At 38.5% G+C, this 16445-nt stretch overlaps 1 protein-coding gene across 1 annotated transcript; it reads left to right on the forward strand.

The window, feature by feature from the left end:
- Positions 1-1752: 1752 nt before the first annotated feature.
- LOC102233191 (testicular acid phosphatase homolog) lies at positions 1753-16367 on the forward strand. Its single transcript, XM_023340888.1, has 12 exons — positions 1753-1837; positions 1917-2040; positions 4586-4681; positions 7098-7184; positions 9529-9684; positions 9930-10028; positions 12102-12197; positions 13134-13266; positions 14334-14437; positions 14529-14635; positions 14930-15111; positions 16188-16367. Exons 2-12 carry the CDS (start codon positions 1957-1959, stop codon positions 16295-16297), a joined length of 1254 nt encoding a protein of 417 aa, XP_023196656.1. The 5' UTR covers positions 1753-1837; positions 1917-1956; the 3' UTR covers positions 16298-16367.
- The last annotated feature ends 78 nt before the right edge of the window (positions 16368-16445 follow it).

The following is a 16445-nucleotide window of genomic DNA, read 5'->3' on the forward strand; positions in this document are numbered from 1 at the left end:
TTAACAGAAAAAGGGGCGGAGCTGTCAGTTACTGGTTGCGATGGTAACCAAAAGACAGCACAAAACAATAAATGTCTAAATGAAATAAATACAAAGAATACATTTTAACAAGCTCCACATGTATAATATTGTTAAAATTATTATAACTACATGATTGTGCTATAAAGTGGCACTATGTGCCCGGAAAATGCAAGCTAACGTCTTGTGTCGTTAGCAAGTCGAGTTAGCATTGAGCTATTAAGGGTATCTGCTAATATTCTTACTAAGTTCTGACTTCAGGTTGTTTTTTCTTCTAATATAAACTCCTTCTGCCTAAGTTAAGCTCCACAAATAGTTTCTGATAAAGCCAAGCTGCAAAACATCCACCATCATAGAAGCTAGCTCATATTTTGTTTCATTTTCAAGTTTTTTTAAAATAAAATCATTCCTATTGTTGGCCCACAAGCCGTCTATTGACCCATGTTTTCTAAATGACTTGGTCCTGCCTGTCTTACACATTTAAAACATGACATCAACACAGCTCACACTCAGTAATCCCATTCTATATCCCACAAAGCTGCTTTGATACCAACACATATTTAAAGGCGTGCTAAGTAAGGGAAAACACCAGCGGCCCTGTCATTTTGGGCGAACCCGCAGCAGATGACGGTCGGCTTTAATGAGCGTTTGTGGCCAGGCCTTCATGTGTGTTTTTACTCACCAGAACACAATTGTTGAAGTCAGGTGCATACATCAGCATTTTGCTCATTTCTTTGTCACAGAGGTGTAAACACAGATTGACAACATGTGACCTTGCCTTTAGGGACTATACACTCGCTCCCTGAAGATCCAACTCTGACTTAAATCTGTCAAAGTTGCGTTTTAGGTCATGGACACAGAGAACGCACACTGTAAAACACTAGAAGCTGGTTTAACTTGAAAATGAAAGTCCACCTGCAGTCTTGAAAATGCAATTTAAGTCAACAAGAAAATTGTTTTGGTTTTAACTCAGAAATTAAAGTTCATGAAGTTGATTTAACAACAAGAGACAAGTTGTCTAAACATTGTTTTTCAAGTTCATTATCTCATTCATCTTGAATTGAGAGTTTTAACTTATTGCTGCAATTTAAACCAAATAAAATCACAATATGCAAGAAAATCTGACCTGATTTCTCTATCATTTTCACTCACAATATCAAGTTTAAATAACAACTTATTTTACTGTATAATAATTGAACTTCTAGTTTCAAATCACATGAACCAAATTTCTGATCTGATGATGAATTTTATGAAACATCTCAATGAATTCAGCTCAGAAACATTTAGTGTGATCAGGACATTATCCTCAAGCTTTGCAAACTGTCAGCTGCATTAAAATAAACATTTGCCTTAATAACACAAGAGTCAGATCAATGTAACGCTTCATCTCAGGAAACAAAAACACACCGCTAAGCATTCTGGGAAATAGTTCCCACTCTTGTCTTTTTCTTCTTTCAGTTTTTTAAATGTTAACCTAAAAACTCTAGTTTATTCAACTCTTAATAAAAAGTTAACACAACTTACTGCTGTAAGTTTATCTTTCACAAACTCAAACGTTTAGGTCCAAAATCTAAAACTCACTAAATTTATTTGATCTAAAGAGTAGACAATAGTAGGCATAACTAAATGTGGCTGAAATGTTTTACAGTGTGAAGGAGGGACAGAAAGATGAGGTCAGGTAGGACGACTATAAAAGTTCTGCTTAACTTCAACAACACAAGAGCTTAACCAAAGTCTACAGTCCTGATGCAGAAGATGTTGGATTCACAGAAACTGCTTGGTCAAGAATTTGACTAAAACAGCAACATGTGAGCCTGAGGTAAACACCGGTGGGAATTTAAATCATGTTTTGGGGATTAGTCCCATTATGATTCTGTAACTTTTCCTCTTAAATTCAGGCGGGGATTTTTCAGACGAAGCAGCGTTTTGTGAGTCGACATGATGTGGACGACGTTGGGATGTTTCCACCTCCTCTGCTGCATCTGCTTGACCGAGTCCCAGCAGCTCAAGTTTGTTGTTGCTGTAAGTGAAACCATTGAAATCCTCAGCCATGACATGCGTTTTCTTTTTTTCTCCTGTAATACATCACACACGAGATGTTTGCATAGTGCAACTGATGGCATTTGTTTGTTGAACGCCATGATTTTAACATAGTCTGACAGCCTGCTTTGATTTGCAATGTTGCTGATTACGCTGCCGTAATCAGTTTTCTGCCCAGTGAGTATTATTTTATTTACACTTTTATCACAAAGGATTACTTTGAGCCTAGCCTCAGACAGCAGCGAGCATATCTCTCCCAGACACTGCGGCTTTGTTCATAAACCTCTTTATGTAACACTTCAGCACACAGTTGAATTACTTACTACGCACAAAAACAGTCTTGTATCCTTTTCAAGCAGTAGACTGATTTTCAAATAGTGTTTTTTTAATTTAAATTCATAAAATTATGTTGCTGTTAGAATATCCAAATCCTCCAAATTATCTGAAAAATAAGTTCTTATCTTCCTGCAAGCGTATACAGGGACAAATTTTAGGTTGTTTTATAATTATAGTATAATTAATAATAGAATTAACAACATATTTTCCAAGAGACGACAGATAAAACTCCAGGTGTGTGCTGGCGGTGTGCATGCCGATAAACTCCATGAGAGGTTAGGCCGTGTTTCACTGTAAGACACCAACTGAGAAACAAGCGCAGAGACATGAAAAGCATGTCCAGTAAATAAAATACCTGCGTCCCACTTCTCCACCACTTCCCCAGTAAAAGCAAAGCCATGTAGGACACGAAGTACACGAAGGTGAACTGACGAAAGCAGGAAGGGTGTGACGGGACAGCGGCTGCAGGAAGCACTCAAGGTTTCACTGTAAATCATCCATTTCTTTAATGAATTCACACCAGAACCTGTGAGGTCATACATGACCTTATCATTTATAACTCATACGTAATTACTTACTATGCATAGTATGCAGTACAGCTTTTTTTTTTTATTTACATTTGGTTGTGACGTTTAAAATTATTATTTTTTTGGCTCTTAAATGAGCAAATTTGTGCTCACTGCAAAAACACCAAGTCTTACCAAGTATTTTTAGTTTTGTTTCTATTGCAAATATCTTATTATACTTAAAATAAGACTGAATTAACCTACAGGTAACCTTTCAGCAAGATAAAGGAGCTTGTTTTAATCCAACACTTCCTTTATATTAATGAATATTAATATAATATTCCACTGGCAGATAAATTTACTTAAAACAAGGGAATTTCCCCAATTTACAATAATCTGCCAGTGGAACTAGAACTGGGTTGCTAGGCGACAGGCTGGGCTTGCCTGGGGTTGCTAGGTAACGGCGCCAATGGAACTAAAACTTTTTGATAAATATTAAGGAATTATTTACTCAAAACAAGCCTCTTTATGTAACTGAAAGGTTAGTTTTGTCAAGTGTACTAAGATACGTCAACTTGAAAGAAAACTAAAAATATTTAAGATTTGTATTTTTGCAGTGTTAATCCTACAGGTTATTTTGGTTTGGGGTCTATAGACAGTTAAAAACAAAACAGTTAATGTGTGTTTGGTGTGATCAGGAGCAAATCGAATGTTTCATAATCCAGTGAAATGTAACTCTGGGTTAAACACCTCCTCACAAAGGTGAGTCTGCACTGTAAAACATTTGAGTCGCATGTAGTTACTATCTCCAACTCTTTAAGTCAAATCAATTTAGTGAGTTTTAGATTTTGGACCTAAATATTTGAGTTTGTGAAAGATAAACTTACAGCAGTAAGTTGTGTTAACTTTTTATTAAGAGTTGAATAAACTAGAGTTTTTAGGTTAGCACTTAAAAAACTGAAAGAAGAAAAAGACAGGAGTGGGAACTATTTCCCAGAATGCTTAGCGGCGTGTTTTTGTTTCCTGAGATGAAGCGTTACATTGATCTGACTCTTGTGTTATTAAGGCAAATATTCATTTTAATGCAGCTGACAGTTTGCAAAGCTTGAGGATAATGTCCTGATCACACTAAATGTTTCTGAGCTGAATTCATTGAGATGTTTCATAAAATTCATCATCAGATCAGAAATTTGGTTCATGTGATTTGAAACAAGAATTTAATTTATTCTAAAGTAAAATAAGTCGTTATTTAAACTTGATATTGTGAGTAAAATAATAGAGAAATCAGGTCAGATTTTATTGCAGTTTGTGATTTAATTTGGTTTAAATCGCAGCATTAATTTAAAACTCACAATTCAAGATTAATGAACTTAAAAAATGTTTAGACAACTTGTCTCTTGTTGTTAAATCAACTTCATGAACTTTAATTTCTGAGTTAAAACCAAAACAATTTTCTTGTTGACTTAAATTGCATTTTCAAGCTAAACCAGCTTCTAATGTTTTACAGTGTGCAGGTTGATAACTCTATGACTCGTCTGCCTGCACCTTAAATCCGGCCTGATTTGTTCCTAATCACCACTTTCTGTCTCACAGAGAGTTACTCCTTTAGCTAGAGGGCGTGATGAGCGCAGGAGCAGCAGCACGGCGTCTGAATTCATGCAATATAATCTGTTCTGACTTTTAAGGTGTTCCGACACGGCGATCGATCGCCTATTGAGTCATACCCCAGGGATCCGCATGGGGAGGAAGTCTGGGCTCAGGGCTTCGGACAGCTCACCGAGGTACATGTTGTTTCTTTCTGCTAAAACTTCCCGTTTTTAGGAGCATGAAGGGTAAAAGTGGAACAAACCACAGAATGAAAACCTTGAGCAGAAGGCATCATTCAAAAGTGAGCCAACATTAAATCTAGTAAACCAATAAAATAAAATGTTCTAATAATATCTATTATAATATCTAATAATATTTTTTAATATTTAAATTGGAGTAATTATTTGTCTATTTTATGCATCTAATTTGTATCGGTTTGACTGTCGTACATCTGAACCTCTCAATAAGTAAACAAATTATTTTCTTCTGATTCTGATGCATTTCATAAAAGCATTTTTATTTGTACATAAAGGCTTGTTGCATAAAATATGTCTTTGCTTGTGTTTTAATACTTTGAAAGCAACAAGCTAGTATCACAGGTTAATTAATCAGACTGTCAGCTGGCTGCAACTTCCTCCAATTTGATTATAAATAACAATAACTTGCTGTTTGTTATCATAGTCGCCTCACAGAGCTCGTTGCCTCCCCCACTCAACTCCTCCAGACTAGCCAGCAGCAGTCAGCAAACATCTGATTCATACAAACTACTTCTCAGTTCAACGCTCCTAGGAACAGTTATTAACGGCATAATGGAGAAACATTGCTGTGATGATTGCTGAAGGCAGAATGTTGGAAAGAGGGGAACCTTCTTAAAGAGACAGAGGCCATTTTCAAGACGTCAAATTGCAAAGTTAATTTTCTTCTAAGTTTGATATGCAGCATTTTTTTCTAACAACTGAAAGTAACATATTGACTTATATGTGATGTAAAATAGCACTAAGTGCCTGGAAAATACATAATATCTGCCCCTTTAAGCAGGAAACATCACCAAACAGACGGATTTGTCTTTTTTTGAGAGTGAGAAAAGTCTTTCAGCTTAAGACATTTTAGAAAACTGGTCACTTTTTACTTTCTCTGGTATCTTAATAGAAACTGCGACGTCTTTTTGTGCTTTTCAAAACATTACTTTTGTAACTTTTACCTTAAACCAAGGTAAAAGTTGAGATTATCAAACTACTATTTAACAGAGAAAGACGGTTGATGAACTGTAAGTAAGTAGAACACAAATACAAAATAATTAGGCAAAAATTAACAAATATTTCACTTCTTAAACAGATGGGAAGCAAAGCAGGTTTTCTCTGCTCACAGAGATCGGAGTCAGTTAAAAATGTCATTTTACTGTTAAAATTTCACAGGTTTTTCTCTTTATGCTCCACTTCACTGTCAGGTTGATCCAATTCAACTGCAGTTCTGCACAAGCAGGAAGACAAACGATTAAACATTAACAAACCTGCTATTGTTCTCGCATGCTTTCTGAAATATGTATTGTGTTTTCATGTCTTTTTCTATTTTTAAATGCTTGGTTTAATGTTCAGTAGTTCAATGTGACACAGCTGCTAACATTTAAATCCGACCATATAAAGTTAAATGACGACAAATTGCAGACGGGCTTACAGATTTAACGAAAATTTACTGTAGATTATAACTTTATACTGTTTCAAACAAACTAATAGAATAGAATAATTTCCTGTGCCTTGGAGGATTTATACTCCCTAAGCCACAAATTCAATATTTTTATTGTGACAAAAACACAATAAGGGGGAAGAAAGATGACAGTTTTTAGATTGTTGACAAATAAATGTATGAAAGTGGGAAACATATGTTGGTTTTTATGTTATCTCAGATCAGCAGCATTTAAATTCAGGTTGAATCACAAACTCTGTTGGCTAATGAAGTGATTTATGACGGCAGTGTGAGAAATCAGGGCCTCGGGGTCAAAGGTCATTCATGTTTAGAGGCTTCGCTCCAAGCTCCTGCAGAAACGCACATTTATTTAAGTCCAGTTTGCTTGCAGAGGTTTGTGGAGTAGACAAAATATTGTACTAAAATAAGAGTAGCTGTACTTCAACATATTTCTACTCAAGTAAAAGTAAAAAATAGACGTCCAAGAAATTAGTAAAGTAAGAGGAAAAAAAGTATTTGGTTAAAATGTCTCAGGTGCTGAGTAACTGATCAAATTATTAATCATTAATATTTAATAATTACACCATGAGACAGAACAAAATATTAAGTTAGGTGGCAATTTAAATGACAATAATGACAAAATCAGGCAAAATAAATTGTTTTGCAAATCAGCTTCTTTCAGTAAAAACAGCAGGTGTGTCTCTGGTGGAGTTTTGGTTAAAACATGTTTTTCATTCAGTGGGAAGAAAATCCAGACATTTTACTCAAGTAAGAGCAGATCTACTTCATCATAAAAGGACTGAAGTAGAAGTAAAAAGTACAAAATACACTTTGCTGTATTTAATGCTGATGTGTCATAAAATCCTGGCGAGACGTTCAGGGTGCATGTTTTCCACGTTCACCTCCTGCCCTCTGCTTCCCTTCCAGCTGGGCATGAAGCAGCACTTTGAGCTGGGCAGATTTCTACGCAGGCGCTACGGAAACTTCCTCAGTGAGGAATACAACAGCAAAGAGGTGTGTGAGACTCCTCACATTTTTTTTCCCAGCTCCACTCTAATATCTGGATTCCCATGTACGCCGCAGCTGCTGCAACGTGCGACAAGTTTTGCGTGTCTTTGCCGTCTGCGGCGGCTGCATGCAGTAATTTAATGAGGATGACACATTGTGGTCGTATCGCTGCCGTGGCCTTGTTATATGCTGAATGGGGGGATAAGGCAGCCCTGGGAGCCACAGTTTGTACTGTATATATTTGGCAGCATGTAGGGTTGAGTGGGGCTGCAGGCTCAGCAGACTGTCATCATCAGGGCATGATTTCTGCTTCCATTCCCTCTTATTGTCTCCAAACTCTCCCCTTCCTCCTCCTCCTGGTTTAAAGTAACATGTAATTAATATGAAAATACCAACTCTTCTCGGTACCTGTCGTTGGTAATTTGCCTCCGAGTCGCTCTCAGCTTGTACCGAGCTTTCCCCCTGTGCTGCCACGTCTGCTTTAATTTCACAAAACAGGGGAAAAGGAGGATTTTTGGTGTCACAGAAGCATCTGAGCTTATCAGAGGGATTTACTGTGTACAAAAACCTGACACAGGGTGACAGAGGGAGGGAGACGAGCAAAGGCTGGTGTCAGAGGAGATCACAGCCAGCCGGATCTCCCACCTTCCTCCTTCCCGCATTTTTTCAAATCCTTCCCTTCACTTGATGATGTTTCAGCTGACCCACATAAAGCAGGGCAGAGATTGTGCATAGAAATTCCTGTTTTTATTGGACAGTGATAAAAATATAATCAAACTGATGTCTTTAAAGCTTGTAGTTGTGGTGTAATGTGCTATAAAAAAAAAAAGATTTTTCCTTTTCCAAATCATATAAAACCCAAAAATGTGTCTGAATCCTACGACGGCGTGTTAGGGAATCTGTAGATGGAAAGAAATGGAGCAGTGAATTTAGAAATTTTGAAATTAATCTCAGGAATTTTCTAGTGAAAGCAAGAAAATTTCTGAGTTCAAAAAGTTGAAAATTAGCAAGAAAAAAAACTGATGAATCTTAGATATGATCTACTATGCTTTCAGAATTTTTGACTTTAGAAACTTTCTGAGATCAATCTCAAATTTTCTAGTTTTTTTTCTAGAATTTCTTTTGACTTTTCAAAATCAGACATTTCTGAGTTATTTTCTAGGAAATGAGTCTTGATATTTCTGAGGTTTTGTGTTGCAATATTTTTTTTACTTTTGGAGCTAAAAACATTTTTCTTTTTTCTAAAAAAATTCTTAAATTTTTCTAAAAATGTCCAAGTTTTTTTCAGAAAGTTTCTGAGATTAATCTCAAAATCTCACATTTTGAGTTTTCAAGATCAGAAATTTCTACATTATTTTCTAGGAAATTAATTGTAAAATTTCAGATTTTGTTTTTTTTTTGCAAATTTTTCAACTTTTGGAGCTAAAAAATTCTTAGGTTTTTTCTGAGTTTTTGGGGTAAATAATTTTTATTCCTATCTACAGTGGCACTAACACACCATCGTATTCCATCACATGCGCCGCTGCGACAACGAAGGAAAACGCTGTGTTTCCTCTTTGTTTCCTCCATGTTTCCTCTTTGTTTCCTCCGTGTTTCCTCTTTGTTTCCTCCTTGTTTCCTCTGTGTTTCATCCTTGTTTCCTCCGTGTTTCCTCCTTGTTTCCTCTTTGTTTCCTCCATGTTTCCTCTTTGTTTCCTCTGTGTTTCCTCTTTGTTTCCTCCTTGTTTCCTCTGTGTTTCATCCTTGTTTCCTCCGTGTTTCCTCCTTGTTTCCTCCTTGTTTCCTCCGTGTTTCATCCTTGTTTCCTCCATGTTTCCTCTTTGTTTCCTCCTTGTTTCCTCTGTGTTTCATCCTTGTTTCCTCCTTGTTTCCTCCTTGTTTTCTCCTTGTTTCCTCCTTGTTTCCACTGTGTTTACTCCGTGTTTCCTCCATGTTTCCTCCGTGTTTCCTCTGTGTTTCATCCTTGTTTCCTCCGTGTTTCCTCCATGTTTACTCCGTGTTTCCTCTGTGTTTCCTCCATGTTTCCTCTGTGTTTCCTCCTTCTTTCCTCCGTGTTTCCTCCATGTTTACTCCGTGTTTCCTCCATGTTTACTCCGTGTTTACTCCATGTTTACTCCGTGTTTCCTCTGTGTTTCCTCCATGTTTCCTCCGTGTTTCCTCCTTCTTTCCTCCGTGTTTCCTCCGTGTTTCCTCCATGTTTACTCCGTGTTTCCTCCGTGTTTCCTCCGTGTTTACTCCGTGTTTACTCCATGTTTCCTCCTTGTTTCCTCCGTGTTTCCTCCTTCTTTCCTCCTTGTTTCATCCTTGTTTCCTCTGTGTTTACTCCATGTTTCCTCCATGTTTCCACCAGCTTTATGTCCGGAGCACCGACTATGACCGCACTCTGATGAGCGCCCAGGCCTGCCTGGCTGGGATGTTCCCCCCCACCAGACGCCCGCCTCCCATCATGCCCCAGTTACTGTGGCGGCCCATTCCAGTGCACACCGTCCCCCGGGCCCAGGATAAGGTGGGCTGCTGAGCCAAATAAATATTTCCTTTTCATCCAGCAGCACAGCTGTACCCAAACTGCATAAATTTAGTGGGGTCCCCGGCTTCATGCTGCTGTCAGAGTTCCAGCTGAACTTGACGCCATTCAGGGCTTGTTGTTTTACAGTGTAAAGCGATGGTATATTTATACTCCGAAGACTTGCTTAAAGTAAATGCTTCTTTACTTGTGTGTCTTTTTAATGCTTTCATTCTCTGTTGTTGAAGCTTTTGAAGTCTCCAGGCAAAGACTGTCCGAGGTTCAGAGCTTTGATGACGGAGACCTTTGAGAGCGCCCCCTACCAGAGGTTCGTCCGGGCTCACCAGGTAGGATGGACCCCAGGAAAATGACAGACTCCACCTGGGAAACCCCTTTTATCCATCTGTCTGTGTGTTGCCACAAATGTTGACATATTTTATTCAGATTTGATGGTTTTAATGGGAATAAATGTGTGAAAACGTCAGGAAGTTTGAATAAATTTGTAAACTCAGTTTACAAATTCTCCAGACCAAATTTCATGCTAATTTTTAGACACTCATATTACGGAATCATTTTTAAAAAAGTGTGATTTCACAAATCTCTAATTATGTTTTAAAAACCTCGGCTCAGTATGTGTCTTTTAAAACATTCAAATTCAGTTCAGAAACAGATTTTAATTTAGTGCCGACTTCACTGTGTAGCTGGAAATCTCCAGCGTTAGCCTCGTTAGCTAACCGCTGCATACAGATATAAGGCGGTAAAGTGCGATGCTCCTTTTCCCCCCATTTATAAAATCCACAAATAATCAATAAAAACCCTATTTGGGGTGCAGCAGACTAAACTTTTCTTGTTTTTTGAATGCATGACGCCCCACAGGAAGTAGCGCCCTGGGTGGAGAACCATCAGCATCTGCTGTACTGTCAGCTGCTAGAGGAGTGAGGAAATAAAAGCAATCAAATCTGAATCTGAGTCGCTAATTTTCGCTTCTGGTTACACAGACGTTAGCATTAGCATAGCCTCACAGCTAGCTGCCACAAACCTCAGCATTAAAAGCAGAAAGTTTATATTTTTTGTCCTGCAGCAAAGAAATGAAGCAACTGGATTGAAATGATTCATATGCAGGCAGCAGGTTATCTGAAGAAAGCTTATTTACATCGTCTGGTTCCACCTTCAGAAGGTCGTCACCTTTCCTTTCTGTTTTTCTCGTCTCTTTCCCGGAGCCTTGTCCCTGTGAACTTGTGAAATCTTGTTTATCGCTCATTAATTTCAGAGCAGATTTACACAATCCTGCTGGATTTACTGCTAAACACTATTTTCGTAATTTCGGCTGTTTGGTATGTAAACAAAATTGCGCATTTTTTGGTGAAATCGCTGCAGTTCACAGAGGCTGCTGCCGCCGACACAATCAGCACTTCCAGTGGACGTGTTAGTTATGCACCAGGCATCCTGTCCTCTCGCTGATTTTCTCAGGCACGGTGACTCCAGTGCCTACAAAAAGCTGCACAGTGCAATTTCTCTCACATTCTCAGAGACACTAATTAACGGTTGGATTAAATTAGATAAGGAATTACAATAAAACAGTTTTAATTAAACCGGGTCCCAGGCGCTGCTTGCTAAGGAGGTGTTGGAGATCAGGCCAGGGCCGCTGCTGTTAAATATGAACACCCTCTGCTGTACCTGCAAGAACCGGGTGGAGACGCTTCACACTGTCCGTTTCTCATTTTAGAACCAACACGTTTCATACAAAGTGATTCACAGCAACAAATAAAGGTCAGAGAAACCTGCATAAATGTAAAAAAAAGTCAAGACTCAATGGGCGAAACTGAACAATTCTGTAAAAATTTGAGACATGTTTAAGATTTAGATGAAAAGAAAAAGAACTGCATATAAATTTGAGGCTTTTGTTGATTTATGGACTGATTTCAACGTCCCAATACAGGCCCAACTTTTTAGCTCAATCAATTCATTTTCCACCTGGTTGAGTTTTAGTCAGTTAAATTTGTTGTGTCCTTTTGGAAATCAGTTCATGTGTTTGACATCAAAGCATCCAAATATGTTCACGTTTGAAGCAGCTGGCTTTTGACTTTTCTCATTTAATTCAAACACTGAAATTGTGAAATTGTGTTTTTTCGACATTAGCGGAATATTGATAAAGTTTGAGCGTCTTTGTAACAGAAACTGCTGTTACCGTGATATGCAGCCACATAATGGCTTAAAAAAGCACAGACAAAATGCAATACACTGAGTAACATTTAACTAAATATGAGTGTGCGTGCGTGTGTGTGTGTGTGTGTGTGTGTGTGTGTGTGTGTGTGTGTGTGTGTGTGTGTGTGTGTGTGTGTGTGTGTGTGTGTGTGCGTGTGTGTGTGTAATTTTGACTGGAGAAAATCCTGATCTAAATTCTTCTGTTTGACCTGCAGAGCTTCGTGGAGAGGCTTTCTAACCACACCGGCTACCCCGCGTCCCGACTGGTTGGCAAAAAAATCTGGAGGGTTCACGACACTCTGACCTGTCAGGTTTGTTCCACATAAAACATATAATTTTTTATAAGGTTTCAAGATTAAAGGTAAATTAAATTGAACTAATTTTTTTCCCATTTCCACCACAAACTTCAGATTTTCTGCAACTGATCAGCACAAAGTTTTGTGTAAATGTCAAGTGAGAGAAAAATTATACAGGCTAGAGCTGGCAAGCAGAATTTTAGTGGTGGTGGCAGCATCATGCTGTGGGAAAATGAAAACAGATTTCCACTGCTTTGTCCCAAAATACAAAAAAATTCAATTTGAATGAATACTTTTATAAACCCCTCTGTATTCATGCTTTAGTTGTCTTTAATTTATTCAAGGAAAATGTACAAGAAAAATCACCTATTCACATTTTTTCATAAATCATAACTGAAATTTTCCAAAAATGCAGCCAATCATTTATTTTTCTTTGCGCTGATTGGCTGTTTTTCCAAACACAGAAGTAAAGCAGACTGTAAGTTTAGTTTATGTTTTAGTACTAAGATGTTTTCCACTGTGTGAATTAATGCATATTAATGCATATTTGGTGTTTGAACTATTAAAATAAGCAGTTCTAAGAGTTTCTTAAGCATTTCTTGCCTCTAGCTGCGGATCAGAAGCAGAAAAAAATAAAATAAGGGGAAAATAGTTTTCTCTTAATGGATGGTGATAATGTTCATACTTCCAATCAGACTTGAAATGGAGAACAAATGGAAATATAGTAATTAAAGTCTCTGACATGGGAGCTTTCTGGGCCAGGTTGCTCTCGCTCACTCACATTTGCAAAATGAGCATCTGTTATCTTCCTACTCTAATCTAAAAATAGACGGGATCACAGAAACAATGTAACGCAGCAAATTAACCCCCTTTTCTTTCTCTCTTTTTATATTTTATTTTCCATGTCCACGTGTCGGTGGAACGTAACTAATAACAGTTTTTCGTGCACAGAGGATCCACAACTTGACTCTCCCTCGCTGGGCCACGCAGGACGTCCTGGAAACGCTGCGGAGGATCGCTTCCTTCGAGGTCACATACAGCATCCTCAGTCACAAGCGGAGAGAGAAGGCCCGGCTCTCTGGAGGTGGGAACTCACTTTACACTGTAAAACTGTAACTAGGTGAGCCACATTTAGTTGTGTCTACTATCTTCTACTCTTTAAGTCAAATAAATTTAGTGAGTTTTAGATTTTTTTAGACTTTTTATTCATTTTGTCAAACCTCCAAGAGTTGAATAAACAGAGTTTTTAGGTTAGCACTTAAAAAAACTGAAAGAAGAAAAAGACAGGAGTGGGAACTATTTCCCAGAATGCTTAGCGGCGTGTTTTTGTTTCCTGAGATGAAGCGTTACATTGATCTGACTCTTGTGTTATTAAGGCAAATGTTTATTTTAATGCAGCTGACAGTTTGCAAAGCTTGAGGATAATGTCCTGATCACACTAAATGTTTCTGAGCTGAATTCATTGAGATGTTTCATAAAATTCATCATCAGATCAGAAATTTGGTTCATGTGATTTGAAACTAGAATTTTAATTATTCTAAAGTAAAATAAGTTGTTATTTTAATTTCATATTGTGAGTAAAATAATACTCACAATTTTAAATCCAGACTACAACCCCACTTGGTCAGAGTTGGTTTTGAAACATAATCAATGAAGCAATAATCAATGATCTGATGTGTAACGATCTTAAAATTAAACGCTTCAGTTGTTGACTGTGTTTCTATGACTTTGTGTTTTTATGACGTAAAGCACTTTGAACTGCCGTGTTGCGGAAACATGCTGTAAAAATGAAATTAAATTTTATCTGCAGCACAGTGTGGAGATAAATATATCAGTGTGTGTGTGTGTGTGTGTGTGTGTGTGTGTGTGTGTGTGTGTGTGCGCGCGTGTGTGTGTGTGTGTGTGTGTGTGTGTGTGTGTGTGTGTGTGTGTGTGTGTGTGTGTGTGTGTGTGTGGCGGGAGCTGTGTAACCTATGTGGCTGCTGGCCCATGCTTTGTTTTCGCCTCAAACGAAGTGCAGCGTTGACTCCCGCGTGAGCTGATGGGACGGAGACGGCGGCGCCAGAGGAAGCGGCTCAACGGGGTCAAGAGGATTCTGTTGGTGTCTGCGGAAAACGCATTTGCTCTGTTGACTCTGTGTTAATTTGCCAGGGGTGTTGCTAAACGCCATCCTGAGGAATTTCTCCGACGCCATTGAGCGCAGCAGCAGCGGCGGCGGCGGCAGAGGCGCGCTGAAATTCATTATGTACTCAGCTGTAAGTTCAGCGTCTCACATAAACTGGCTATCTGTGTCGCCAAGCGCTGCTTCACCTCCCCTCACGTCCTCACTGCTTGCACTTATCCTAGCATGACTCCACACTCATCACCCTGCAGGCAGCGCTGGACGTCTACGACGGCCTCCTGCCTCCCTACGCTGCCTGTCAACTCTTTGAGTTCTACCAGGAGGATGATGGGTAATGACTTCCTTCCAGTCTGTTCTCCACGCACTCTGCTATTTGCATATTCAAGTGCGGGATCTAGGTCAGACGCGCACTCACATACACTCACACGCATTTTGAGTTATTGCATTCTTCTTTTTAGTTGAATGAACCATTCAAATATATTTTCCGTTTTAAAATCCGATGGAGGCCGGGCGTCCGTCCAGCGCCGCTTTGGGCAAATTAGCACAGAATGCAAAAAAACCCATTTACATAACACTTCCCATAAGTGTGTGTCATCTTATTGTGCTCATGCTAATAATCACACAGATCCTATTCAGTGGAGCTGCATTACCGTAATGACTCCTCGTCCGAGCCCTACCCCAGCCGTGTGCCGGGCTGCGGCGGCCTGAGCCGCTGCCCTTTGACCTCCTTCACCGAGCTGGTGCGCGACGTGATGCCGGCCGACTGGGAGGCCGAGTGCGGCGTCAGGACCAGGTGGTCCAGCACAGGTAGGGGGAAACGGTTCTACCGTAATTACATTTAAAAATCAGATTGCGTGAATATTTTACTGTTCATATTTACACAAAACAAATGTATATGTTTCTCTTGGGCTCGATTGAATACATTTATTTTCAGTAACAGGATTCTGGTCACTTTGTTTCAAAATGTCTGCAAGTTTAAGAAAGAATAAAAGCTGATTTTGGATTTTCAGTGAAAGTCTCTTGGTTTCACCTTTTGTTAAAACTTAGTTACAAAATACTTTGTTTTGTACTTTACATTTTGCTCTAAGAAAATTCTTCTGGAAACAATTTTTACCCTGATTGCAGATTAAAAGTCTCCATCTGCATTGTGTCATTTTTTTATTTCAGTTGGGGGGGGGCCGCACAAAATCAGCCCAAAGGCCACAAATGGCCCCCGGACCGCACTTTGGACACCCCTGCACTATATGATTTAAATAAAGTCATAGTCAAAAATTACAGCAACCCTCTTAAAATTCAGACCAATTGAGAATCTGTGTCATAATTTTAAAAATCTGGATCCAAAATATTGATACCTGATCAGTATCAGATCGACAGTAGTGCTGTAAATCAGCAGGTTAGTTTCAGATTTCCTCTTGAAATTTTTATTTTAGTGTCGTTTCTCATAAAAGATTTTATTTTTATTTGCTGTAAAATCTTTTTGCACTTTTTATTTAGGAAAACTTGCACACAAATGTTACTTTTTTTCAGTTTATCATGTTAACATGTAGTTTGTAAAGACCTATAAGCTTCATTTGAATTCTGTCCTCTTTTTTAACAGAATAATAATAATCATAATAATAAAAACACCTAAAGATCATAAGTTTGATGATAGAGCTTCAGCTGTTTCACTTCATAATTATGCTTTGTTTTGGTCTATTTCATGAAATTCATATGAAAACACAAAATCATTTTGGCTTAATGTGACAAAATTCCAGGAGTATGAATACTTTTTCAAAAATCTGTTTGTTTCTGAAACAGTTAATGTATTTCATAATCTTATTTAATTTTTTTTTTTTTTAACAAAAACGCATAAACGCTTAAAGACGAACTGTTGTTTCCTGCAGGTATCATTACAGCTCTTGCAGTGGCAGTGGGCGTCCTGGGAGTGGCGCTGTTGTGCAGCATAGCGGTGGCTGTCCACCAGCGGACAGCGTCCTACTCCAGGGACCTGTAGAGCAGGAAACCACCAGATGTGCCAAAAATAAGAAAAACTGCCAAGTATTTAACCAACCTGGGACAAGTTCAGGAGTTTGTTTTCTCATTCTAAGAATATTGTGTCTGAATATTAATGTGACTAAAACAATTCACGATACATTTGAGAA

Source organism: Xiphophorus maculatus, chromosome 10 (genome assembly GCF_002775205.1).
Source record: "Xiphophorus maculatus strain JP 163 A chromosome 10, X_maculatus-5.0-male, whole genome shotgun sequence".
Classification (NCBI taxonomy): Eukaryota; Metazoa; Chordata; class Actinopteri; order Cyprinodontiformes; family Poeciliidae; genus Xiphophorus; species Xiphophorus maculatus.

Bases quoted from the DNA above. Each gene is read 5' to 3' on its own strand.
- LOC102233191 (XM_023340888.1), top strand. From the start codon at position 1,957: ATGATGTGGACGACGTTGGGATGTTTCCACCTCCTCTGCTGCATCTGC. The intron at 14,636-14,929 runs GTAATGACTTCC...ATAATCACACAG, and splicing joins TTCTACCAGGAGGATGATGG to ATCCTATTCAGTGGAGCTGC. The intron at 15,112-16,187 runs GTAGGGGGAAAC...TGTTTCCTGCAG, and splicing joins GACCAGGTGGTCCAGCACAG to GTATCATTACAGCTCTTGCA.